This window comes from Rhinatrema bivittatum, chromosome 3 (genome assembly GCF_901001135.1).
Source record: "Rhinatrema bivittatum chromosome 3, aRhiBiv1.1, whole genome shotgun sequence".
Lineage (NCBI taxonomy): Eukaryota > Metazoa > Chordata > Amphibia > Gymnophiona > Rhinatrematidae > Rhinatrema > Rhinatrema bivittatum.
Window position 1 is genome coordinate 484,680,773 of NC_042617.1, and position 25,787 is coordinate 484,706,559.

At 43.4% G+C, this 25,787-nt stretch overlaps 1 protein-coding gene across 1 annotated transcript in view; it reads right to left on the reverse strand.

Moving 5' to 3' along the window:
- The window catches only part of CD2AP (CD2 associated protein), a 387,343-nt gene that overhangs the window by 37,095 nt on the left and 324,461 nt on the right, over positions 1-25,787 (reverse strand). The window contains 2 exon segments of the mRNA XM_029596051.1: positions 14,323-14,400; positions 25,048-25,160. Of these exon segments, the coding sequence (XP_029451911.1) occupies positions 14,323-14,400; positions 25,048-25,160 (191 nt within the window).

The window sequence follows — 25,787 nt, forward strand, 5'->3', positions numbered from 1 at the left end:
CACTTCGTGAAGACCTGGAGTATGGGTACTGAAAATGTTGATGGCCTACCACAAAGTGAAGATACCTCCTGTGACTGGGGATGATCTCGATGTGGGTATACATGGCTTTTAGGTTGACAGAGCAAAGCTAGTTTCCTCTCTGTAAGAGGGGAATCAAGGTGCCCAAGGATACCATCTTGAACCTTTACTTCTTGAGAAATCTGTTCAAGGCTTGCAACTCAAGAATGGGATTGGAGGCCTCCAGTTTACTTTGCAATTAGAAAGTAGCAGAAGTAAAACCCCTGTCCCTGCTGCTTCTGAGGGACAGGTTCTATTGCTTTGGCAGCTAGAAGGGCTGAGAGCTCCCCTCAGAGCACTTCTGGGTGCGAGATGGGACTCCACTGTGGGCATGGGGGAGAATCCGGAGGAACAGCCTTGAGATTCAACCTGTAGCCATGATGGATGGACAAGACCCACTGATCCAACGTCTCAGCCAGCCACTGGTCCACAAAGATACAGACTGCCTCCAACCAGTGGTCCTCTGGTACCCGAAGTGGTGACTGGCTTATACTGTCTCACATCCAGTCAAAACCCCATAGTGGGCTAGCCTGGGGTGCTGGCTGAGGCCTAGAACCCCACTGTTGCCGAGATCTGGCTCTTCCAACAAGTCTACCCAGACTAATCCCCTTCCCCCTCCCCCCCCCAGCCCATACCTCAAGCGAACCTCTTGTATATAGACTCATATAAGTAACCCATCCCCCATTCGAACCTTGTATATAGATTCCTGCAAGTAACTCGTTTAAGCCTTTATATATAGACCTGTAAATAGCCTGTTACGGTTTTATTGCTCTAACTTCATTGCCTTATGCTCTACATATATTTCTCCCTGTTTCCCCTCCCCGTTGATTGTAATTTCAGCCTTTCAGTTACAATGTGAACCGGCATGATGTATGCTTACTAATGCCGGTATATAAAAAGTTTTAAATAAATAAATAAATCTGCCCCTGGCGCTGGCGTGTTGCAGCCGAGAGCAAGGGGCAGGAGGGTAGTACTTCCATGTTCTGTAGAATGGCCTCCGCAGCCCTAGCCGGGAAGACCTCTTAGAAGATGCTGACGAAGCAGAGGCACCGGCTGACAACTGCTAGAGAGACTCAGAGGTTCTTCAGTTATGGACTGCCTCCTTGACCTTGTCACCAAACAGGTTATCCCCGGTGGAAGGGAAGTCAGCTAGCCGGTCCTGCACCTCTGGACGGAGGTCTGTGGCACAAAGCCAGGAGAGACGCTGCGTAGAAGTACCAGCCGCTGCCACTCAGCCCGCTGTCTCACAAACATCATAGGTAGCACTACTTCGTGCTTCCCACACTCCAGGCCCTGCTGCACAAGTGCCATAAGGGCCTCCTGAGGTTGCAGCGCCAGACCATCCGTAACCTCCTGGACTTGTTTCCAGAGTTACGAGTATAATGTGTCAAACAAAAGGTAGGAGGCGAAACAGCCACCAAAATGGAGCCTTGAAACACTCTCCTCCCCATAACATCCCATGCCCTGTTATCCTTACCAGGAGGGGCTGAGGCATGAGTTTTCAACCTCTCTGCCTTCTTTAGCGCAAATTCTACTACCACAGATTGGTGGGGAAGTCGGTGCTTCTCAAACCCCATGGCCTGCTGAACAAGGCACTCCCCCAGTCTTCTGGTTCATCGGGGCCACAGAGAGGTGATGCTCCCAGAGCCAAAGCAGCAGCTCTCTGAAAATCTTGTGAACAGGCACTTCTACAACCCCCTTTGGGGCGTCCACAAACTGGAGAATCTCCAGCATCTTATGTCAGGCATTTTCCTCCATCATAAGTTGAAAGGGTATGGCTTCAGCCATCGCCTGGACGAACCACGCAAAAGTTAAATCCTCTGCGGAGAATAGCAGCACTCCTGAGGAGGGAAGGATCTGATAGAAGATCATCAGAATTCACCAATGAAGCTTCAGAGGCGTCCTTCCCTCAGGGGTCATATGGGTCCTCAGGCTCATCTCGACCACCCGGAGATGGGGGCTGGGGAGCACTGGGCATATCCATAGGCGGGGCCCTCAGGAGCCTGAGAGCATAGAAGGACCTGAAGGCCTGGCCCAGGTCCTTGCAGTGCCGGAAGGGGGGCATGATGGCCCTGTAGCAGAGGGCATAGACGGGCCCTCGTCCTCAGACGAATCCCCCACAAGGTAAAGCTTGGACGCTTTGTGTTTCAGTGCCTGATGGCCAACCGAGAAATCACGGGGCACCAGCAGTAACTAGGTCCAGAGGACACAGAGGATGTCGTCAAAATGGTCTAACAACCCTGGGCATAATCAGCGCAGGTGTCTGTGCCGGCACTGGGTAAAGCATCGGCCCAGGTACCGGGAGCAAAGGTTCCCTTTCGTGCAAAGCATGTTCCACTGCCAGATGCACCAGACGTTTAAAGCTCCGCCTCAAAAGCCTCTGATGAAAGGGCAGGCTGAGAGGGGAGGGAAAAGGCTACCTCCTCCTTGGAGCCCAGAGGATGATCGACATCTGGCACCGGAACTGGTGTGGGTGGCTTCTGGCCACCGGCATAGAGGAAGGATGGAGCCTCCTCTTGCTGTGGCCGCTTCGAGGGCAAAATGACAAGCGCCAGAGCCAGATTGAACCTGGCCCCGCGTGCAGACTAGGTCCGGTGACAGTGCTTCAGAGACCTCCCTTGGTGCTTGGCCCAGTCCTTCCCCGGCACAGAGGATGAGGAAGATGATCCTGAAGTGCATGACTTGGAGATCAAGACTGGGCGATCCCTGGAGCCTTTTTCTCCCACAAGCCTCGGGAAGTGGTCACTGAGGAATCGAGGATGAATGGTTCCCCTCAGTCCTTAGTCATCCGACTAAGGACTGATGTCGAAATGGAGGGCTCTGATTTACCAGAGCCAAAACCCTTCTCCATCTTATCCTACCTGGCCCAACATCCTTTAGGGATCATTTGAGAGCACAATTTGCAGCACTGAACATCGTGTGATGCCCCCAGGCAGAGGATGCACACTTCATGTGGATCCATCAGGGACATAGTCTGGGGGCACCGACGGAAGCCCAAGGCCGCCATGAGGCTCACCAGTGACCGCAAAAGACATGACTGGCTGATACAGGAGAAGAATGAAAAAAATACCAACAGAAAAGGAATGGTAATTGACGAGAAACCCAGCACAGGAAGAAAAAACAAAAAAACAAAAACAAAACATTTCCCTGAGAAAAGAGCATGCGCTCCACCTCAGTGAAAATTTAGCTCAGCGGAAAAGAAAGGACTGAAGAGAGATCCCGTGTGGATGCATGGATAGTGGCATGCTCATGGCATGCCACTATCACTGCATCTATGTGCACAAGCCGGCATACGTGCGCGGATCTTAAATTTCACTTCTAAATGTACATCCATACTTACAAAGTGAATGAGATGCAGTGCCTTGGCAAGTGTACTGGCAATCTTAAGATGTGGAGTATTTGGGTGGGGGAAGGGAACTGGCTCAGTTTGTGCACAGTGTGCACTGGGGCAACCTCTTCCTCAACATCACCATCAGGGTCAAGGGCAGTTCATACCTAAATGAAGGAAAGGCAATCCTCTGTGCACGCTACTTTGAAGCATGGAGAAATTCACTCTTACTTAATTTCTTTTCCAGAGGAGTGGGTTAGGCTCATCGACCATTCGATGAAGACAGAGACTAATAAGCTTGATGATGAAATCCCTTAGAGGTACCCATGCTGACCTCAACTTATACAGATAATTCAGGTAAGGCTAACTCCACAAACCATTAAATTCCATAACATCAAAGGGCTTCCAACACATTAGAAACATTAATAGCACCTGTTAAGTGCTGAGACACTTATTCATACCTTCCTTTGAATAAGAAACATCAGTAACTGAAAGAAAGTTATAGTTTGGCAGAAAAATACAATGGGATGGTTCTGGACTGGTCTGTCTGAACTCAAGGAAATTATCAGGTAAAGGCAAATTTCTCCATTTTCATCCATGCAGACAAATCCAGATGAGTGGGATATACCCTGGCTACTCCTGATCTGGGCAGGATATTGCCAAACCCACTTGCAGAATCTCTGCAGCAAATGCAGCCTCTTCCCTGGTCCTTACATCCAAATCATAATGCTTTGAAAAGGAACGTAATGTTGACCATGTCGCTGCTTTACAGATTTCCTGCGGATATATCAACCACAATTCTGCCCAAGAAGTGGTGGAATGTGCCTTGACCAGTTTGGGCAAAGTTTTCCCACTATCTACATAAGCTGCAGTAATGATTTGCTTAATCCATTGAGCTATTTTAGTTTTCATTGCCACTTTACCTTTGCATGGTCCAGAGTACAGAAACAAGTGATCAGATTTTTCAAAATCAATTGTTACTTTCAAATATCTTTAAGTTCTTTGTACATCCAAGGAATGCAAGGCTGGGAATTCTTGGCCTTCAAGACTCCTATTAAAAGAGGCAAATAAATCACTTGATTCTGATGGAACACATACTTTTGAAAGGAACAATGAAGCCACATGAATGGACCATATCCTGAGCAACTGCCAAGAAAGGTTCTCTGCAGGACAAGGCTTGAAACTGATACTCATCTAGCAGAACAAACATCAATTAGAAAGGCTATTCTCAAGATTAAAGACCAAGGAAATTCTTCTATGAGGTTCAAAAGGTAGAACTTGCTAAAAAATAAATAAAAATAATAATAATCAAGTTCAAATCCCAACAAGAAACTGGGTATTTCACTGGAAGTTTAAAGTGTTTCACCACTCTCAAGAAGTGGGAAACATCAGGATGGGCTAATAAGGGTTTGCACTGTATACTCCCCTTTGTATCAAGCTATAGCTACCTCTTGACTCTTCAAAGAATTGAGCACCAATTCTTTAGTAAGACCATTTTGAAGAAATTCAAGAACAGGGAATTGAAGCATTCCTGGGAACTATCCACTTGACAGAGCACCAATGTTCAAAAACCTTCTAGTCTTGAACGTACACTAAGGACATAGATGTTTTTTTTGCTTTTAAAAGCAAATGCACCACTTGTTGAGAGTAATCTTGCTTATTTAAATGCAACCTTTCAAAAGCCAGGCCATAAGAAAGAAGATGGATTCTTATGAAGAACCGGACTTTGTGAGAAAATATTTCTATATTGAAGCAGCCATAATGGAGTTTCATCCAGCAGCCTCAGATCCACATAACAGACATCCTGGCCAATCTATAGCTATTAGAACTACCAGACCCTGTGGCCTGGCAATTCTCTGCAGAAATCTTCCTATCATTGGCCATGGGGGAATACAAACAAAAGGACTCCGTTGGCCAATCTTGCACTAGCCCTGAAAATCTTCACCGCTTGTCCTTTTATGATGCATAGAAAATGTTCTAGTGTCAATCAAATCTCACTGTTCTTCAATTGGTTTTTGGACCATTCTGCTTCTTCCTTCGACCAATAACCCTGTACAGACTTGTCCATACAGTGAGCTTCCCAATAGAAAAGGCTGGTGTCTGTTATTGTTATCCAAAGCAGAAGCTCCAGATAGACTCCTTTTTCTAGATTACTAGAGTGCAAATACCAAAGACTTTTCCTCGCTTGAATGGCCACCAATAGCCTCAGAGAATAATCCTGAGACTGTGTATTCCATCTGGACAACAATGCCCTTGCCCAGAGAACTAGATATAATGCTTCCAATATGGAGCCGAGAACCTGAAGGTAACTCCACACTGGTGGATACCTGTCCAAGACCAATGAGCGAATCTGAAGCTGTGATTTTTGAAACCTTTGATGTGGTAGCCTCACAGTCTCCTGCTTTGTGTTAAAAAGTGCTCCCAAGTTCTCTAACTTCGGTCACGGGATGAGGCTATTCTTGAAGTGCCAGTCTAAATTTTGCAGAAAATGAACTACCTGTTCAGTGGTTTGCCTGCTTTCATGTTCTGATTTTGCCCTGATAAGCCAATCGCTGAGATACAGGTGAACCAAAATTATCTGTTTTCTTAATGCTGCAACCACCACTATCATTACCTTTCAAAAGGTCTGCAAAGCCTTGGTAAGACCAAAAGGGTAGGCTTGAAACTGAAATAATCATAAAACCGCAAAACAGAGGCACCTCTGCTGATCCTTCGTTATGGGAATACAAAAAGCTTCCGTGAGATCTAAGGAAGTAAAAAAATTCTCCATTTCTTACTATGATCGATATTAAGAAATCTGTTGATCCTTTTAAATCCAAAATGGGATGAAAGGAACCTTCCTTCTTGAGAACCACAAAATATATGGAATGATTGAGACCTGGGTACTGTAATCACTACCTCTAGAGCAAGAAGGTGCTGTAGAGTCTCTTTTACAGCCTTTTTTTTTTTCTTTAGAAGCAATGACAATGAGAAACCATAAAAGTTTCTGAAATAGGCCAGGAAAATTCCAGAACATACCCATTCTGAATTATATCCAAGACCCACTGGTCTGAAGTATTATGGACCTCTCTCTGAAAGAACATTTGATAAGTGGCCGCCTATTCCTAGAGACAGAGACTGGATTCCTGGATGAGTCTGTGTACTTCTGGAGGGACATGCTGCTCCTGAGGAACCTTCTTTACCATCTTTCTTGGTTGACTGGAAGGACTGAAATCTAAGGAAAGATAGAGATCTCTGAGCACTATGGGGTGCCCCTGCCTACTCCTTTTGACATCCCTAAATCTGCTTCTGACTAGATTAGTATGGAAAAACTCCTAGACCTTCCCCTCAGGAAGTATCTGGATCTCCAAATCCTTCTCATGCCTTGGCCATCTTTTCTAGATCTTCTCCAAACAAAACAGCACCCTTAAAAGGAAAGTTTTGTCAAACTGTTTTTTTAAATTGAATCAGGTGACCAGTTCCACAACCAAAGAAGTCTCCTAGCCATTACTAGGGATGTGAATCGTTTTTCAACGATTAAAATTATCGTCCGATAATGTTTATATCGTCTTAAATTGTTATAGAACACGATACAATAGAAATTCTAACGATTTATCGTTAAAAATCGTTAAATCGTGTTAGTGCGCACTAACTCGATTTAGTGCGCACTAACTGAAAATGATACAAATAAACACTTTCCAGGTCACTGAAGGTCAGTTAGGAATGAATATGTGTTCCTATTGGCTGGCTGCCCTCTTATCTATTGATGTTACCAAGGTTACCACTGAGGTGATGGTTGGGGGGATGGGAAATGGAACTGGAAACTAACGAACACCAACAGAAAATGAAACAAAGTGTTCACACTTCCCAGGTCAGTAAAGGTCACTTAGGAATGAATATGTATGTATGTATTCCTATTGGCTGGCTGTGCTCTTATCTATTGATGTTACCAATATGGTTGGGGGGATTTGAAATGGAAACAGTTGGAAGCTTGACAAAAAAAGTAATGTAATGATCAGCACTCACGTGACTAGAACTTGTTTGTTTATTATTTTTGTTAGCAGGCACCTGAAATGCTAGTGCATGTTGAATTTGCCAATCACTGTGCATTTTAGAAAGGTGGTCCTGGCTGGAACTGTACACAGTTCAAATATATGTAACTGATTGTTGGTAAGTGTATTTTTTAAGTAGCCACACTGGCACCAGTATGTTTACTTTTCCTCCTACTTAACTCACTAGCTCAGCTTTGTAAGAAGGGCTTCTCTGCTTGTGTGTTGTTTTTGTTTGGTGTGAGGAGAGCAGAAACATCAGATCTTTATTCAATCTACTACAGTCATCTCTTACAGTGCCCTATCCCTATTAATACCAGGAGTGTTGTGATCTTCCTGCACACAGTGCCCTAACCCTGATACCAGTCTGAGACAGCTCCCTCCCTGCATTACTAGTGAGAGGCTGGCTTCACAGACAGGGGGGAGCTGCCTGACCCTCACTCCTGACTGCCCCCATGTCCCAGCTAGTGAATGGTGTGTGGGTGAGGGGGGGGGGAGGATGGTGAAGTCTGAGACAGCTCCCTCCCTGCATTACTAGTGAGAGGCTGGCTTCGCAGACAGGGGGGAGCTGCCTGACCCTCACTCCTGACTTCCCCCATGTCCCAGCTAGTGAATGGTGTGTGGGTGAGGGGGGGGGGAGGATGGGGAAGTCTGAGACAGCTCCCTCCCTGCATTACTAGTGAGAGGCTGGCTTCACAGACAGGGGGGAGCTGCCTGACCCTCACTCCTGACTTCCCCCATGTCCCAGCTAGTGAATGGTGTGTGGGTGAGGGGGGGGGGGGGGGAGGATGGTGAAGTCTGAGACAGCTCCCTCCCTGCATTACTAGTGAGAGGCTGGCTTCACAGACAGGGGGGAGCTGCCTGTCCCTCACTCCTGACTTCCCCCATGTCCCAGCTAGTGAATGGTGTGTGGGTGAGGGGGGGGGGGGAGGATGGTGAAGTCTGAGACAGCTCCCTCCCTGCATTACTAGTGAGAGGCTGGCTTCACAGACAGGGGGGAGCTGCCTGACCCTCACTCCTGACTTCCCCCATGTCCCAGCTAGTGAATGGTGTGTGGGTGAGGGGGGGGGGGGGGGAGGATGGTGAAGTCTGAGACAGCTCCCTCCCTGCATTACTAGTGAGAGGCTGGCTTCACAGACAGGGGGGAGCTGCCTGACCCTCACTCCTGACTTCCCCCATGTCCCAGCTAGTGAATGGTGTGTGGGTGAGGGGGGGGGGTGGATGGTGAAGTCTGAGACAGCTCCCTCCCTGCATTACTAGTGAGAGGCTGGCTTCACAGACAGGGGGGAGCTGCCTGACCCTCACTCCTGACTTCCCCCATGTCCCAGCTAGTGAATGGTGTGTGGGTGAGGGGGGGGGGGGGAGGATGGTGAAGTCTGAGACAGCTCCCTCCCTGCATTACTAGTGAGAGGCTGGCTTCACAGACAGGGGGGAGCTGCCTGACCCTCACTCCTGACTTCCCCCATGTCCCAGCTAGTGAATGGTGTGTGGGTGAGGGGGGGGGGGGGGGGTGGATGGTGAAGTCTGAGACAGCTCCCTCCCTGCATTACTAGTGAGAGGCTGGCTTCACAGACAGGGGGGAGCTGCCTGACCCTCACTCCTGACTTCCCCCATGTGCCAGCTAGTGAATGGTGTGTGGGTGAGGGGGGGGGGGAGGATGGTGAAGTCTGAGACAGCTCCCTCCCTGCATTACTAGTGAGAGGCTGGCTTCACAGACAGGGGGGAGCTGCCTGACCCTCACTCCTGACTTCCCCCATGTCCCAGCTAGTGAATGGTGTGTGGGTGTGGGGGGGGGGGGGGGAGGATGGTGAAGTCTGAGACAGCTCCCTCCCTGCATTACTAGTGAGAGGCTGGCTTCACAGACAGGGGGGAGCTGCCTGACCCTCACTCCTGACTTCCCCCATGTCCCAGCTAGTGAATGGTGTGTGGGTGAGGGGTGGGGGGAGGATGGTGAAGTCTGAGACAGCTCCCTCCCTGCATTACTAGTGAGAGGCTGGCTTCACAGACAGGGGGGAGCTGCCTGTCCCTCACTCCTGACTTCCCCCATGTCCCAGCTAGTGAATGGTGTGTGGGTGAGGGGGGGGGGTGGATGGTGAAGTCTGAGACAGCTCCCTCCCTGCATTACTAGTGAGAGGCTGGCTTCACAGACAGGGGGGAGCTGCCTGACCCTCACTCCTGACTTCCCCCATGTCCCAGCTAGTGAATGGTGTGTGGGTGAGGGGTGGGGGGAGGATGGTGAAGTCTGAGACAGCTCCCTCCCTGCATTACTAGTGAGAGGCTGGCTTCACAGACAGGGGGGAGCTGCCTGACCCTCACTCCTGACTTCCCCCATGTCCCAGCTAGTGAATGGTATGTGGGTGAGGGGGGGGGGGTGGATGGTGAAGTCTGAGACAGCTCCCTCCCTGCATTACTAGTGAGAGGCTGGCTTCACAGACAGGGGGGAGCTGCCTGACCCTCACTCCTGACTTCCCCCATGTCCCAGCTAGTGAATGGTGTGTGGGTGAGGGGGGGGGGTGGATGGTGAAGTCTGAGACAGCTCCCTCCCTGCATTACTAGTGAGAGGCTGGCTTCACAGACAGGGGGGAGCTGCCTGACCCTCACTCCTGACTTCCCCCATGTGCCAGCTAGTGAATGGTGTGTGGGTGAGGGGGGGGGGGAGGATGGTGAAGTCTGAGACAGCTCCCTCCCTGCATTACTAGTGAGAGGCTGGCTTCACAGACAGGGGGGAGCTGCCTAACCCTCACTCCTGACTTCCCCCATGTCCCAGCTAGTGAATGGTGTGTGGGTGAGGGGGGGGGGGGAGGATGGTGAAGTCTGAGACAGCTCCCTCCCTGCATTACTAGTGAGAGGCTGGCTTCACAGACAGGTGGGAGCTGCCTGACCCTCACTCCTGACTTCCCCCATGTCCCAGCTAGTGAATGGTGTGTGGGTGAGGGGGGGGGGGGGAGGATGGTGAAGTCTGAGACAGCTCTCTCCCTGCATTACTAGTGAGAGGCTGGCTTCACAGACAGGGGGAGCTGCCTGTCCCTCACTCCTGACTTCCCCCATGTCCCAGCTAGTGAATGGTGTGTGGGTGAGGGGGGGGGGGTGGATGGTGAAGTCTGAGACAGCTCCCTCCCTGCATTACTAGTGAGAGGCTGGCTTCACAGACAGGGGGGAGCTGCCTGACCCTCACTCCTGACTTCCCCCATGTCCCAGCTAGTGAATGGTGTGTGGGTAAGGGGGGGGGGAGGATGGTGAAGTCTGAGACAGCTCCCTCCCTGCATTACTAGTGAGAGGCTGGCTTCACAGACAGGGGGGAGCTGCCTGACCCTCACTCCTCCGGGGTATTGTGATCTTCCTGCACACAGTGCCCTATCCCTGATACCATGGGTGTTGTGATCTTCCTGCATGCAGTGCCCTATCCCTATTAATACCAGGAGTGTTGTGATCTTCCTGCATGCAGTGCCCTATCCCTATTAATACCAGGAGTGTTGTGATCTTCCTGCATGCAGTGCCCTATCCCTGATATCGGGATGTGTGCAAGAAGATCACAACACCCCCGGTATCAGGAATAGGGCACTGTGTGCAGGAAGATCACAACACCCCCAGTATCAGGAATAGGGCACTGTGTGCAGGAAGATCACAACACCCCTGGTATTAGGGATAGGGCACTGTGTGCAGGAAGATCACAACACTCCTGGTATTAATAGGGATAGGGCACTGTGTGCAGGAAGATCACAATACCCCTGGTATCAGGGTTAGGGCACAAGTTCTAGTCACACTGACTGATCACATTACTTGTTTTGTCAAGCTACCAACTGTTTCCATTTCCCATCCCCCATATACTGTCAGTAGGAAACTTGGTAGGGCAGCCAATAGGAATACATATTCATTCCTAAACTGACCTTAACTGACCTGAAAAGTGTCAAATTGTATCATTTTCAGTTAGTGCGCACTAACTCCCAGTTAGTGCGCACTAACTCCCGTTAGTGCGCACTAACTCGAGTTAGTGCGCACTAATCGGAAAAAACGATTTTTAACGATTTTTTAACTAAAAAATCGTGCCTAAGACGATTTTCTTGCCCTGCCACACGATTTCTATCGTTAAGACGATATGGAAAACGATTCACATCCCTAGCCATTACAATAGAAGCCAAACTTTGGGCAGAGGTATGTACCAACTGAAAAGAAGCAACTGCAAAGTATGTGGCTCCTGGCTTTAAACAAGCACACAAGTCAGCAATATCATTGGCTTCCATTATTTCCTCTTGAATATGCTGAGGTAAGCATAAACATGAGCTTGCAACAATGCAACTACATGCTGCAATCTGGAGTGCCATACTTGCTGCTTCGAAGGAATGTTTTAACTCGGACTCATTTTCCTGTCCTGAGCATCTTTTAAGACTGTACTACACACAAGAGCATCCACCTTTGGAAATCTGTATTTATCCTTTAGTTGGGTCAAAAAGGGATAACACTTATCCAAAGTCCTTCCTCCTTTAAAATTTACCTCTGGAGAAACCCATTCCAAATCAATTAAATCTTGTACTGCCTGGTGTAAAAGGAAAAGCCTTATGTGGTTTCCTAATACTAATCATGATGGGATCCTCTGCAGGAGAGAATCTAATCCTTCTTGTCATCTGCAATATTTAAAGTCCGTAAAGACTACGTAATCAAGAAAGTTCTTCTTTGTGGAAAAACTGAACCATTGCTGGCTGAAACATCCTCCTCTTCAAGAGGCAATTTTCTTTCTTTGAGATCCTCTTCATTAACACCATTCCCCAGGGCATCCAAAACCATCCATGGAATCTTCAGATCCTGAATAAATCATATTCGCTTTTCTTCTGAACTCATTTTTTTTTTTTTTAACTTTTCTTCCATCTGCTGCATTTGAAGAAGAAAGATCTGGGGTGGATTTAAGGGCTAAACTCTGCCCCACTGAAAAAGTTTGCTGTAAGCATCTTAAAATCTCCTTGGAAAAGAAAGCTTAAGACACCGAGGAAATGGTCCTGAAACTCCATTATGAGCTGGACTGGTATTAATCTGGTCAATGAGAATCAGAGAAGTTCTTTTTCCCTTTCGCTCCCATAAAATGGCCATCGCAGTTGCTATGGTAGAATTCTCACTGAATTAAACTCTTGAGTCTGAGAAGTCCATGGAAATGCACTCCCCCCCCCCCCCAGTCCAAAGTAGCAGCACTACTGGAATTAGTTAGCCCCTGTTGTTCCTGACATCCGCGGCATAGCTTTTCAGAGGTATTACCATGTAGCTTCTTCATGCCACAGGTAAGAAAAGCACGGACTTTTCCTGCACTTCAAAACAAATGTCACAGGGAATAAAAGTTTAAATTTAGCAACAATCACCTTCCACAAAATACATGTGGAAAAACTCTGCAGATTTCTCACTTCTTAGTAAAACATAGTTCCCCTGCTATTTTGTGTTTTTTTTCTTAAACTTTAATGCATAGTTCATAAACACACACTTCTATACTTTTGTCTTAAAGAGAAAGGAGACCAGGCAGGATAAGAGATAGGGAGGGGGAAAGGAGAAACAAAGCTAATCCCAAACTCACTCCAGCCAGTGGAAAGCCCCTCGGCTCTTGCACTGCTCATCTAAGGAGAAAACTTCTCTCTTCAGGAACTTCCTAAATTTGGATCCACTAGACCCAGGACTAAGTTCAATTGAGGGAGTACTAGACTCACCTCAGGAACAATCTTAAAGAATTCCAGTTCATCTATCCAGGCCTCAATCCTCAGCCTGGGATGTTCGCCTATCATCTGTTTGAGACTGAGAATACTGGCAAGCTGAGGCCAGCACAAATGACTATAAGGGATATCAGCAAGCCTGTTGGTGTCTGTCTCCATCTGCTGGTCAGTTAGCATAACCGCTAATATGGACTGGTCTGCAGAGATGAAATTGAAATGGAGGTTGCAGGGGCTGGAGTCCTCCAAAATGTATGCCAGATATTGAATCAGTAAGTACTTCAACTTTCTAGCACCACAACCTATGCCTTGATTACCCTGAGCTTTTCAAAAAATAATGTATTGAAATCAATAAGTTCTTGCTCTGGTACTTAACCTTGCATTTAAATACTGCAACAAGATCTGGCCTGCAGCTGATCTTTTCATGAAACTTGGGTCCCTTTTTAGGATAAGAGGCCTGCTCAGAGTGGGAATTATCTTTTCTGGTAAGGGCTTCACAAATTAAGGTGCCATTTTCACTTAGATCTTGCAACCAGATGTCTCATGGCCTGGCTCAAAGCATCCATAGCAGACACTGTGATAGTTCATAACTGACATTTGTGTATGCAGTAAGAGCATGAAGTTATCCATGAAAAGAACAGAAGATCTAAATGAATCTTAAAATTAGGTCTAGAAGTTCCTCCCCCCAAAAAAAGCTGTCAACACAACTTGACACCAATACTGAAAAGCCTGTCGCAATGACTTGAAAACCCCTCCCCCTCAGAAAACTCCTTTAAATAGAAATGTTTAATGAAACAAACTGTATAGAATAAAAAAGGTAGAAAAACAACATGGAGAAGATCAAAAAAGTAAACTTTTTAAAAATACTGAAGATCTATTAGTTTGATGATGGTTATTTTCTCAGTCATATGACTGTAGCCACATACAGAACCAGTGATAAGGAGAATGATGCTCTTGTAGAGCACCCTCTTGGCACAAGAGTAGCACTGATGGTCTGTCTTGTGGGAGAAAAAGAAATGGGGAAACTATGAATCATTAATCTATTTCAATAGGATTCTAGTTAAGTGTGATGTGTATGTCGTACTTCATTTTTCATCTCTTGGATATAAAATCCTGAAAATGTAAAATAATTGCAATTTGACTGTATAGTTGCTGTTTCCTGAAGTACATGACTAATTAGAAACTGAATACAAAGTTTATTGAAAGATGTTTTTGTAGGACTCACCTTTTTAACTTCAGATGGCTTTGGCTTGACACATTCCTCTTTATGCATGTTAAGATTATCTGTTAAATCTTTAACAGGCTAAAAAAACAAGTATTAAGTTAAAGCAACATTTTTATCTTTCTATAATTATGCTCTACTAAACTCTTATAAACTATTTGTACTTAAAATGCTGATACAATAAGAAAATACACTAAATCAAATCATTTCTCTTACACTTTTAATGGCTATAAAACAATAATCTTGAAAGTTACAAAATTTAATAAGGCAGTTTTAGTAGCTTTAGAGAGCAATCTAAAGATACAGTGACCCCTCCAATTTAGTAGCTTACATTCAACCTTTAGTTTTATTGTCATTGACTATCTTGTGCTAATAAAATCTCAGATGTCTAAATTTATAAAAATTCAATCTTTTGTAACTTCAAAGTGGATTTCATAATACAAGAGGATCTTTCACAATTTATTAAAATTTATAACAAATACTGAAAAGAAGGTGGCCATTCTAGTTTGCACAAACCATCATCTTGTATGTTAAATGTGTCATATTAGTGGTATCTGAGGCTTTTCATTTCTGTCCTCTCAAGAACACTGTTTGACAACTGCTCATCTAAGTTTATTATTTCTTTATTATGAAAGTATGACAAACAACTAGCATATTATTTTTCAATAGTTTTGATTTTAGAGGCTTTATGCAGTTTAAGGTTCAAAAGAAATCACATGATTAATCTCAATCTTTTGTTAGAAATTTCCTGTGTTCTGCTGCATTCTCTCCAGTGCCTGTGCATGACAGTATGTCATTTGGACTAGAGAAGACCCCATGTAGAATGCCCTTATCCCACAGGCACTTTATATACATTGTGTCTTCCTGAACGACACTCATGGCCATGATTATGTGTTTTCCTGTAGTGGCAGTAGCTATTCTCTCAGTCACTGTGATTGCTGCACCAATTGCAGCAAGAGAAAGCTGTTATTCCAGTAAAATACCAGCCTAAAGCTAGGGATACAGGAAAGGGGGCAGGGACTTGAGACTATGGTGGTACAAGGAAAATCACTGGTAGTGAAATTGACTCAGGGGAGAAAGTGACAGGGATAGAGGCGGCTGGTATGGGATAGTGATGTTTGAGGACAGATGAGGTAGTTGGGGAAAAAAAATGAAAGAAGAAATGGAAAACAAGAGTGGGACAGGCAGAGAAAATTAGATAAGGAGATGAGGACAACTGTGGTGTGAGAGGCAGGGAACTAGCTAGGAAGCAATGAAAAGGACTCTGGGTTCAGAAAAGGTAGGGGGAGGTAAGGTTCTGGGGAATTCCAAGAAGGGTCACAGAGAAAGGGGTGAGGGAAGCAGAAAGTTAATGAAAAAGCAGCAGGATAGAAAAAACAAACAGGGAAAATAGAAAGGCAGTTGAAGAGGTCAAGAAATGATAGAGGAAAAAGCAGTAATTGAAAGAAAGCGGATTTGCTTACCTGTAATCAGTGTTCTCCAAGGACAGCAGGATGTCAGTCCTCATACATGGGTGATCTCTCTCTCTCTCTCTATATATATATAGCCAGGCACAGAAATTTGATTTCAAAGTTTCTAGAAATTTTGAGCATGCCCTACTGTGCCATGTGTGCAGGATGTCATACTCTGCAGAAAATGGATACACCAACCGTGTAGGTAGTGGAGATAGAGCAAATCGCACTCAAATGTATACAAGTCTAAGGAAGTGTGTGTTGCATAGCAAATTTATGATTTGCCACCTACTTCAATCATGTAGCAGGCATCTTCAAAATATTTTAATGAAGACTTTTTAGACAGTCCACAATTTGGTGCAAGGGCAGCAAGCATGTAAACATATAAAACAAGCTCAACAACTTCAGTTTATATTCCAGAATGAGTTGTTGAGCTTGTTTTATATGTTTACAAGCTTGCTGCCTTTGTTCTAGATTGTGGACTGTCTAAAAAGTCTTCATTAAAATATTTTGAAGATGCCTGCTACATGATTGAAGTAGGTGGCAAATCAAATTTACTATGTGACACACACCCTTTCCTTTGATAGAATAATTGGATATGTTGAAATGTAATAACATGTTGATATGTAATAACATTTTGCTATATTTTGTTTTATGTGGATTTCTGATGGGCATCTCCCACAGGAGTGTAAACTAGTAATGTCTTAGCCAAAAGAGTGCTATAAGAATCATATTCACTCTGATCTCAGTTTCAACAAGGCCACTGAGACCAGAGGAACTGGGTAATACATACAAAGTGGTACTTTTCTGTTTGGAGGGGATACACACATTTACCACAGTTATTCCCCACTCGCAGAATATCTGGTTTGCTGTTCCCCTGACCAGAGGTTCCAAGAGCCAATTCATTCTGTCCTCTAGGACAGTCTCCTCACCTACCAGATATATGGCTCTGAGAACCATTCTCTGAGAGAAGACACAATCCCATATCTGGACAGTCTTGACATAGGAGGTATGATCCCATTTCTCCCTGATTGTTCATGCAGAACATTACTACTTAATTACCTGTCAGGACAAGGATAAGAACATAAGAAATTGCCATACTGGGTCAGACCAAGGGTCCATCAAGCCCAGCATCCTGTTTCCAACAGTGGCCAATCCAGGATACAAGTACATGGCAAGTACCCAAACACTAAGTAGATCCCATGCTACTGATGCCAGTAATAGTGAAGGCTATTCCTTAAGTCAACTTGATTAATATCAGTTAATGGACTTCTCCAAATCTTTTTGAAACTCAGCTACACTAACTGCACTAACAACATCCTCTGGCAACAAATTTCAGAGCTTAATTGTGCATTGAGTGAATGAATTTTCTCAGACTAGTTTTAAATGTGCTACTTGCTAACTTCATGGAGAGCCCCCTAGTCCTTCTATTATCCAAAAGAGTAAATAACTGATTCACATCTACCCATTCAAGACCTCTCATGATTTTAAAGACCTCTATCATATCCCCCCCCCCTCAGCTGTCTCTTGTCCAAGCTGAACTGCCCTAACTTCTTTTAGCCTTTCCTCATAGGGGAGCTGTTCCAACCCTTTATCATTTTGGTCGCACTTCTCTGTACCTTCTCCACTGCAACTATACCTTTTTTTGAGATGCGGTGACCAGAATTGTACATAGTACTCAAGGTGCAGCCTCACCATAGAGCGATACAGAGACATTATGACATTTTCCATTTTATTCACCATTCCCTTCCTAATAATTTCTAACATTGTTTGCCTTTTTGACTGCTGTAGCACACTGAGCCAATGATTTCAATGTATTATCCACTATGATACCTAGAACCTTTCCTAGTTATTAACTCCTAATATGGAACCTACCACCGTGTAACTCCAGCATGGGTTATTTTTCCCTATATGCAACAACTTGCACTTGTCCACATTAAATTTCGTCTGCCATTTGGATGCTAAATCTTCCAGTCTCACAAGGTCTTCCTGCAATTTATCACAATCCACTGTATGATTTAACTACTCTGAATAATTTTGTATCTGCAAATTTGATTACCTCACTTGTCTTATTCCTTTCCAGATCATTTATAAATATATTGAAAAGCACAGGTCCAAGTACAGATCCCTGAGGCACTCCACTGTTTACCATTTTCCATTGAGAAAATTGACCATTTAATCCTGTTTCATGTCTATTAAACAGTTTATAATCATCCTATCCCATGACTTTAGTTTTCTTAGAAGCCTCTCATGAGGGACTTTGTCAAACGCCTTCTGAAAATCCAAATATACTTACTTTTATCCACATTTATTAATCCCTTCAAAAAAATGAAGCACATTTGTGAGGCAAGACTTCCCTTGGGTAAATCCATGCTGGTTCCATTAAACCATGTCTTTCTATATGCTCTGTGATTTTGATCTTTAGAATAGTTTCCACTATTTTTACCGGCACAGACGTAAGGCTCATTGGTCTATAGTTTCCCGGATCATCCCTGGTGCTCTTTTTAAAATATTGGGGTTACATTGGCCATCCTCCAGTCTTCAGGTACAATGAATAAGTTACAAATTTTAACTAATAGATCTCAAATTTCATTTTTGAGTTCTTCAGAACCCTGGATGCATAACATCCGGTCCAGATGATTTGCTACTCTTTAGTTTGTCAATCTGGTCTACTACATCTTCTAGGTTCACAGTGATTTGGTTCAGTTCTTCTGAATCATCACCCTTAAAACCATCTCTGGAACCGGTATCTCCCCAACATCCTCATTAATAAACAGAAGCAAATAATTAATTTAGTCTTTCTGCAACGGCCTTATTTTCCCTAAGAGCCCCTTCAACCCTTCTGTCATCTAATGGTCCAACCGACTCCCTCACAAGTTTCTTTCTTTGGATATATTTTAAAAAGTTTTTATTATGAGTTTTTGCCTCGATGGCCAAGTTCATTTCAAATTCTCTCTTAGACTGCTTTATCAATGTTTTACATTTAACTTGACAATGCTTATGCTTTTTCCTATTTTCTTCAGATGGATCCTTCAAATTTTTGAAGGATTTTTTTTTGGCTAAAATAGCCTCTTTCACCTCACTTTTTAACCACGCCGGTAATCATTTTTCCTTCATTCCACCTTTTGTAAGCATGGAAAACATCTGGACTGTGCTTCTAAGATTGTATTTTTAAACAATGTCTATGACTGTTGTATACTTAACCTTTTCAGTTGAACCTTTCAGTTTTTTTCTCATTTTATCAAAGTTTCCCTTTTGAAAATTTAGTGTTAGAGCTGAGATTTATATATTGTCCCCCCTTCCAGTCATTAGTTCAAATTTGATCATGTTATGATCACTATTGCCAAGTGGCCCCACCACAATTACCTCTCACTAAATCCTGTGTTCCACTAAGAATTACATCTAAATTCTTACATCTAAAATAGCTCCCTTTCTTGGTTCCTGAACCAATTGTTCCATAAAGCAGTCGTTTATTCCATCCAGGAACTTTATGTCTCTAGCAGGTCCTGATGTTACATTTACTCAGTCAATATTGGGGTAATTGAAATCTATTATCAAAGAAAGTCAGTACAGTAACCCACGTTGTAAACTGCAATCAATGAGGGAAACCACAAATATATATAATGTAGCCTAAGTGAAGGTGTCAGCAAGCCTGACTTTTTTAAAAAAGAAACCAAACGGTCTTTAAATCATTCACCTTCACTGTTAAAAATAGATAATTTTTATTATTAATCAAAATTTCAAAATATTTATCTTAATTTTATGTATTTTCAATAAAAATATATGATCATATCTTTCACTCCGATCCATAGAGAACATTTAAGCAGCAGCCTCTTTGGCGTTATTCATAAACACAGCCCTACACGGCCGGTGTTTCGCGATAATGCTTCATCAGGGGCATATAAAAAATACTATCACAAGAGTCTTTGCCGTCTCAAAATGGACACTGTGTCTCTGTCTTCTTCATGGGAACAGAAATCTCCCATTATTACTGCACTGCCAAATTGGTTCGCTTCCCTGATTTTTCTTAGCATTTCAACATTTGTCTGACCATTTTGGCCAGGTGGACAGTAGTATACTTCTATCACTAAACTCTTATCCAACATACATGGGATTTCTACCCATATAGATTCTACTGAGCATTTAGTCTCCTGTAGGATCTTTACCCTGTTGACCTCCATACCCTCCCAGACAAAGTGCCACACCCCCACCAAGTTGATCCTCCCTATCACTGCAATATAATTTGTACCCTCATACAGCACTGTCCCAACCAATCTCTAAAAGCCTTCAGAGCAAATTGAACTGCTCTTTGGTCTAGGTAGTTTATTGGATGAAGCTTTTCCTAAGTCTATCTAAGACTCCGCATGCAGAGCTCCTCTAAATGGGCTCCCAATCCCAGGTTGCATGCATCTATAGTTATGACAATTTGAAATGGAGGAATCTGGAAGGGTATACCACTGGCCAAATGATAATGAATCATCCACCAGGTCAAGTGTCCTTCAGGATTCACAGAAGCTGTCCCTAAGATCATGATACCACTGTGATCTGATAGTCTATTGGGCTCTTCCCATGCAAAACGTGCCTAGGGAGTAACATGGACTATTGATGCCATGAGGTCCAATATCCTAAACATAAGAAGTTGCCATACTGATTTAGACAGAGGGCCCATCAAGCCCAGCATCCTGTTTCCAATAATGGATAACCCAGGTTACAAATACCTTGCAAGTACCAAAACATTAAAATGATCCCATGCTAATGCTATTAATAGCAATGGCTGTTCTCCAAGTCAACTTGATTTTGAACTTCTCCTCCAGGAACTTATCCAAACCTTTTTTAAATCCAGTTACACTAACTGCTTAACCACTTTCTCCGGCAATTGCAGAACTTAATTGTGCATTGAGTGAAAAAAATTCTCAAATTTGATTTAAATATGCTACTTGCTAACTTCATAGAGTGGCCCCTAGTCCTATTACCTGAAGAGTAAATAACTGATTCACATTTACCCGGTTCTAGTCCTCATGAATTTATAGACCTCTAACCATATCCTCTCCTCAGCTGTCTCTTCTTCAAGCTGAAGAGCCCTAACCTCTTTAACCTTTCCTCATAGGAAAGCCATTCCATCCTCTATCATTTTGGTCACCCATCTCTGCAGTTTCTCTAGGCTAGCTATATATTAATTGAGATGTGGCAACCAGAATTGCATACAGTACTCTAGGTGCGTCCTCACCATGGAGTGATACAGAGGCATTATGACATTCTCCATTTTATTCATCATTCCCTTCCTAATAATTCCTAACATTTTTTTTGACCTCTGCAGCACACTGAGCCAACAATTTCAATGTATTATCCACTGTAATGCCTAGATCATTTTCCTAACCGGTAACTCCTAATATGGAGCCTAACAGTGTAACTACAGCAAGGGGTTTTTTTTCCCTATATGCATCAACTTGCATTTGTCCACATTAAATTTCATCTGCCATTTATACACGTCCCTCTGCCAGTCTCTCAAAGCCCTCTCATGAAGGACGTTGTCAAACACGTTCTGAAAATCCAAATACACTACATCTACTGATTCACCTTTACACACGTTTATTAATAGGACATAGCCAGCATGGATTTACCCAAGGGAAGTCTTGCCTCACAAATCTGCTACATTTATTTTGAAGGGGTTACTAAACATGTGGATAAAGGGGAACCAGCATAATGTAGTGTATTTGGATTTTCAGAAGGTGTTTGACAAAGGCCCTAATGGGAGGCTTCTAAGAAAGCTAAAAAGACATGGGACTTGAGGTACTGTACTTTTCTGGATTGCAAACTGGTTAAAGGACAGGAAACAGAGCAGAATTAAATGGGCAGTTTTCTCAGTGGAAAATGGTAAACAGTGGAATGCCGCAGGGATCTGTACTTGAACCGCTGCTTTTCAATATATTAATAAATGATCTGAAAAGGGATAAGCCAAGGGAGGTGATCAAATTTGCAGATGACAAAATTATTTAGGGTAGTTAAACCACATGCAGATTGTGATAAATTGCAGGAAGACCTTGCAAGACTGGAAGATTGGGCATTCAAATGGCAGATGAAATTTAATGTGGACAAGGTCAAGGTGATGCATAGAGGGAAAAATAACCCATGCTGTAGTTACACGATGTTTAGGTTCCATAGTAGGAGTTACTACCCAGGAAAAAGATCTAGAAGTCATAGTGGATAATACATTGAAATCATCGGCTCAGTGTGCTGTGGCAGTTGAAAAAAGCAAACAAAATGTTAGAATTTAGGAATTATTAGGAAGAAAATGGTGAATAAAATGGAAAATGTCATAATGCCTCTGCATCACTCCATGATGAGACCACACCTTGAATACTGTGTGCAATTTTGGTTGCCCATCTCAAAAAAAGATAGATGCACTGAAGAAGGTACAGACAAGGCCAACCAAAATGATAAAAGGGGATGGAATGTCTCCCCTATGAGGAAAAGCTGAAGAGGTTAGAGCTATTCAACTTGGAGAAGAGACTGCTGAGAGGGGATATGATAGAGGCCTATAAAATAATGAGAGGACTAGAACGGGTAAATGTGAATCTGTTATTTACTCTTCAGGCAACAGGACTAGGGGGAACTCCATGAAGTTAGCAAGTAGCACATTTAAAACAAATTGGAGAAAACCTTTGCACTCAATGCATAATTAAGCTCTGGAATTCGTTGCCAGAGGATATGGTTAGGGCAGTTAGTGTAGGTGGGTTTAAAAAAAAGACATGGATAAGTTCCTGGAGTAGACGTCATTAAGCTGCTATTAATCAAGTTCACTTAAGGAATAGCCATTACTATTACTGGCTTTAGTAGCATGGCATCTATTTAATGTTTGGGTGCTTGCCAGGTACTTGTTCTGACCCTTTATGGCAACTTCTAATATTCATGTTTACCATCTTTGCTCTGGACATTTTTTCCATCTGCAATGCACAGAAATAAAGGCTAAAAGTTGATTAACACAGCAACTACATTACTCTATCCTTCCACAATATAAATGGATAGGCATCTGCCATTCACTAGATAAAGCCAGGAAAGTAGAGGTCCTTAGGTAGAGAAACTTTAGTTTCCTATGAAGGAGAGGGGTCGGAAGGAAAGCCTGTTTTCCCTCTTCATACCCTGGAATAATCAGAGTTAGAGCTTGCCTGGTAGGTGTGGGGCATGTACTTGATTTTACCCAGCTAGTAGAGGGACGTGCTTGTCTGTTGGGCACTAGACCCAGACAAGCTCTTGAGTCTTGGGAAATTTTCTCCCTGACAGGCTGTGAATCACTATTGGTGCAGAGGAAACCAATGTTAATTCCCCTTCGGGAACTGGTATTTGTGCCATTCCACCAGGCACCAGTGAAATTACAGAACTGGCTGGATACCCATCTGCAGAGGCACAGATGCTGGACCACCGATGCTCTATATGTTCTGACCAAGGCCTCCTGGATTTATCTAGCCAACTTGTCCTCAGAGATTGCTAATAGGAAGCAGTATGGAAGACCATGTCTTTCTGGGATACCAGAAGTGTGATGGTGGCTGATACCTGGACCCTTGGAGAATGAAGTGATTTCCAGGACTGCACAAAGTATGAGCTCTCCTCACTCCAGGAAAATTTCAGAGGATTCAAAGCTGCTGCCAGAAATGAACCCGTTCCCAGCACTGATGGACAGCAATGCTTCAGGGCCTTCACCGGAATCATGTTATCAGAGTTCCACGATTGTTTACAGAATGATGGTATATAAATACAAATAAATAAATTCAATAAATAAACAGATACTAGAACTGAAAAGGTAGAACACTCTGCTCTCTTTGGGTGGGAGAGGACAGATGGTCTGTCCCCCTGATCCTTCCTGGTGCTTAATATTGTGGGAGCCTGATGCCCTCCTGATGTCAATGTGCTGTCAGTGGTTGATTCAACTGCCATGTCCTTAAATCAAAGCCTCCAATGTTGTATCAATGGACTGGACTTATGCATTAAGTGCTTTTCCATGATGTCAAGCTGGGATAGATGCCCACTTGCATAGAAGTAACACCTCCAGATGTTTTGGTCTGCCACCTGGCAAAGGAGACATCTATCACGGGGATCTGTGAGACAATTATTTTGCATAGGAGTCACTTGAGGATGCCACTGGCCTTCTCTTGTAAAGACATTGGACAAAAATAAAATGTAGCAAAATCAAATGGCTATGACTAAAGTCCAACCAGGAGTGCCTTGATGTACTAGTGCCAGTGCATAATGCAGCCACTGATAAAGAAAGGAAATTTATAAAACTAGATTGAAACACCTACCTAGGGTGACTATAAGGAAGAGAACAAGACCATAGGGTCCTGCAAAATACTATTCCTACACACTCAGGAAGTAGAAGGTTCCCTAACAGCAGGAGGGACAAAAAAATGCAACCTGTGAGTTTCGCGGAAAAGGGGAGACTGCATGGGTGCACGGTAGTATGGCATGCTGCACAAGCCCGTTACAGCATGTTCAAATTTTCTAGTAACTCTGAAATCAAATTTCTGTGCTGGGCTCCACCTGTCACCTTATATGTGAAGGTTGTCATCCTGCTTTCTCCATGGAGAAAAAAAATATATAAGGAAAGATTATCAGAGTGAGTAATTAACTACTGTAGAGCAGAAACCACAAGACCCTGAAAAGTTGGTTTTTATTTATATTGTATTTAAAAATAAATCACTAGACAAAGGCTATGGAAAATATGGATTATCAGTATATACTTACTCTTTCCCCTATAATTTCAACAAGGAAGTGGATACCTTCCTGTTTTACTATTTTTAGGAATGACCACCCACAATTTTCTAGTGCAGTTTTGTTATCCATAATCCCATTAAACTGAAGTAAATGTATATAGAATTTTCTACATTCTACCTTAATGCTCAATTTCTGGGGTGGTTATGGGTAATGCTTGGTGAAAAAGTTGCATCACACAGTTACATGCAGTCATCTAGTTTCAGAAATTGCTACCTATAGCTTGATGCATTATTGTTCAGTTTCTGTTTTCATAAAGACAGGTGGAAATAGGCTCTGGGATTTTTCAAAGTGCAGTGAGGCTTATCCTTATTCTCCATGTGAAATAAAGGTGTCTACCAGAAGTCTTTTTTTTCAAAAACTAGACTAAATCCCACAACTCTCCCAGATAAGTAATGTTACCTATAATACCCACCAATGAAACATTATAGAGCATGGTAAATTAGTGTATGTATGTTTCCATCATTAGAAAAACCTATCTACACTCCCTTGGAAAAAGACAAACACTTACAAAATTGCCATTAAAGCGTCCAGGCAACCTTTTGCCATGCATTTTTGGTCTGCTTGCAGTAGGATGTGATAAATTATCTGAGGTAGGCTTTACATCATCAAAACTCAGCAAGTCTAGAGAAAAATATGAAAAACATATCTTGGTTACTTACAGTAGCATAACAGGATATAAAAAGTTCAGTTTTGATGAACCTTTTAAAGAGTCAAATTTTTCAAATTTAAGAAAAAATTTTAAAGGATTTATAACCTGCCTTATCCATTGTTCAAGATAGGATACATGTGAAACAAGCAAAAAAATGTTAAACAATACACAATAGAAGATTTCACAAAATAAAAAAAATTCTGTGCAGTATTATTTGAAATAAATGCTGCCACATAGGGATCTGCAAACTTCTTAAAGAGGTTAAACCAATTTCCCAAACTAGTAAAAGATCTATGGTTTGTCCAACTGGACTACTGAACCTCTCCTTAAAGTGAAAATTGCTTACCTCTAACAGGCGTTCTCTGAGGAAAACAGGATGTATTGCCTGTGTCAGGCATTGCATGAGGCCTCCTCAGATTGTAAAATAGTTAATACTGAATACCTGGCTCCAACACCAAGGGGGAAGGGAAGCAGGAGGGTACTGTGAGGCATTCTGCTGTCCTCTTGAGAACATCTGGTACAAGTAGGCACTTTTGCTATCTCCAAGGATAAGCAGGATGTAGTTATTTAAAAAAACAAACTGTATTCCATAATATCCT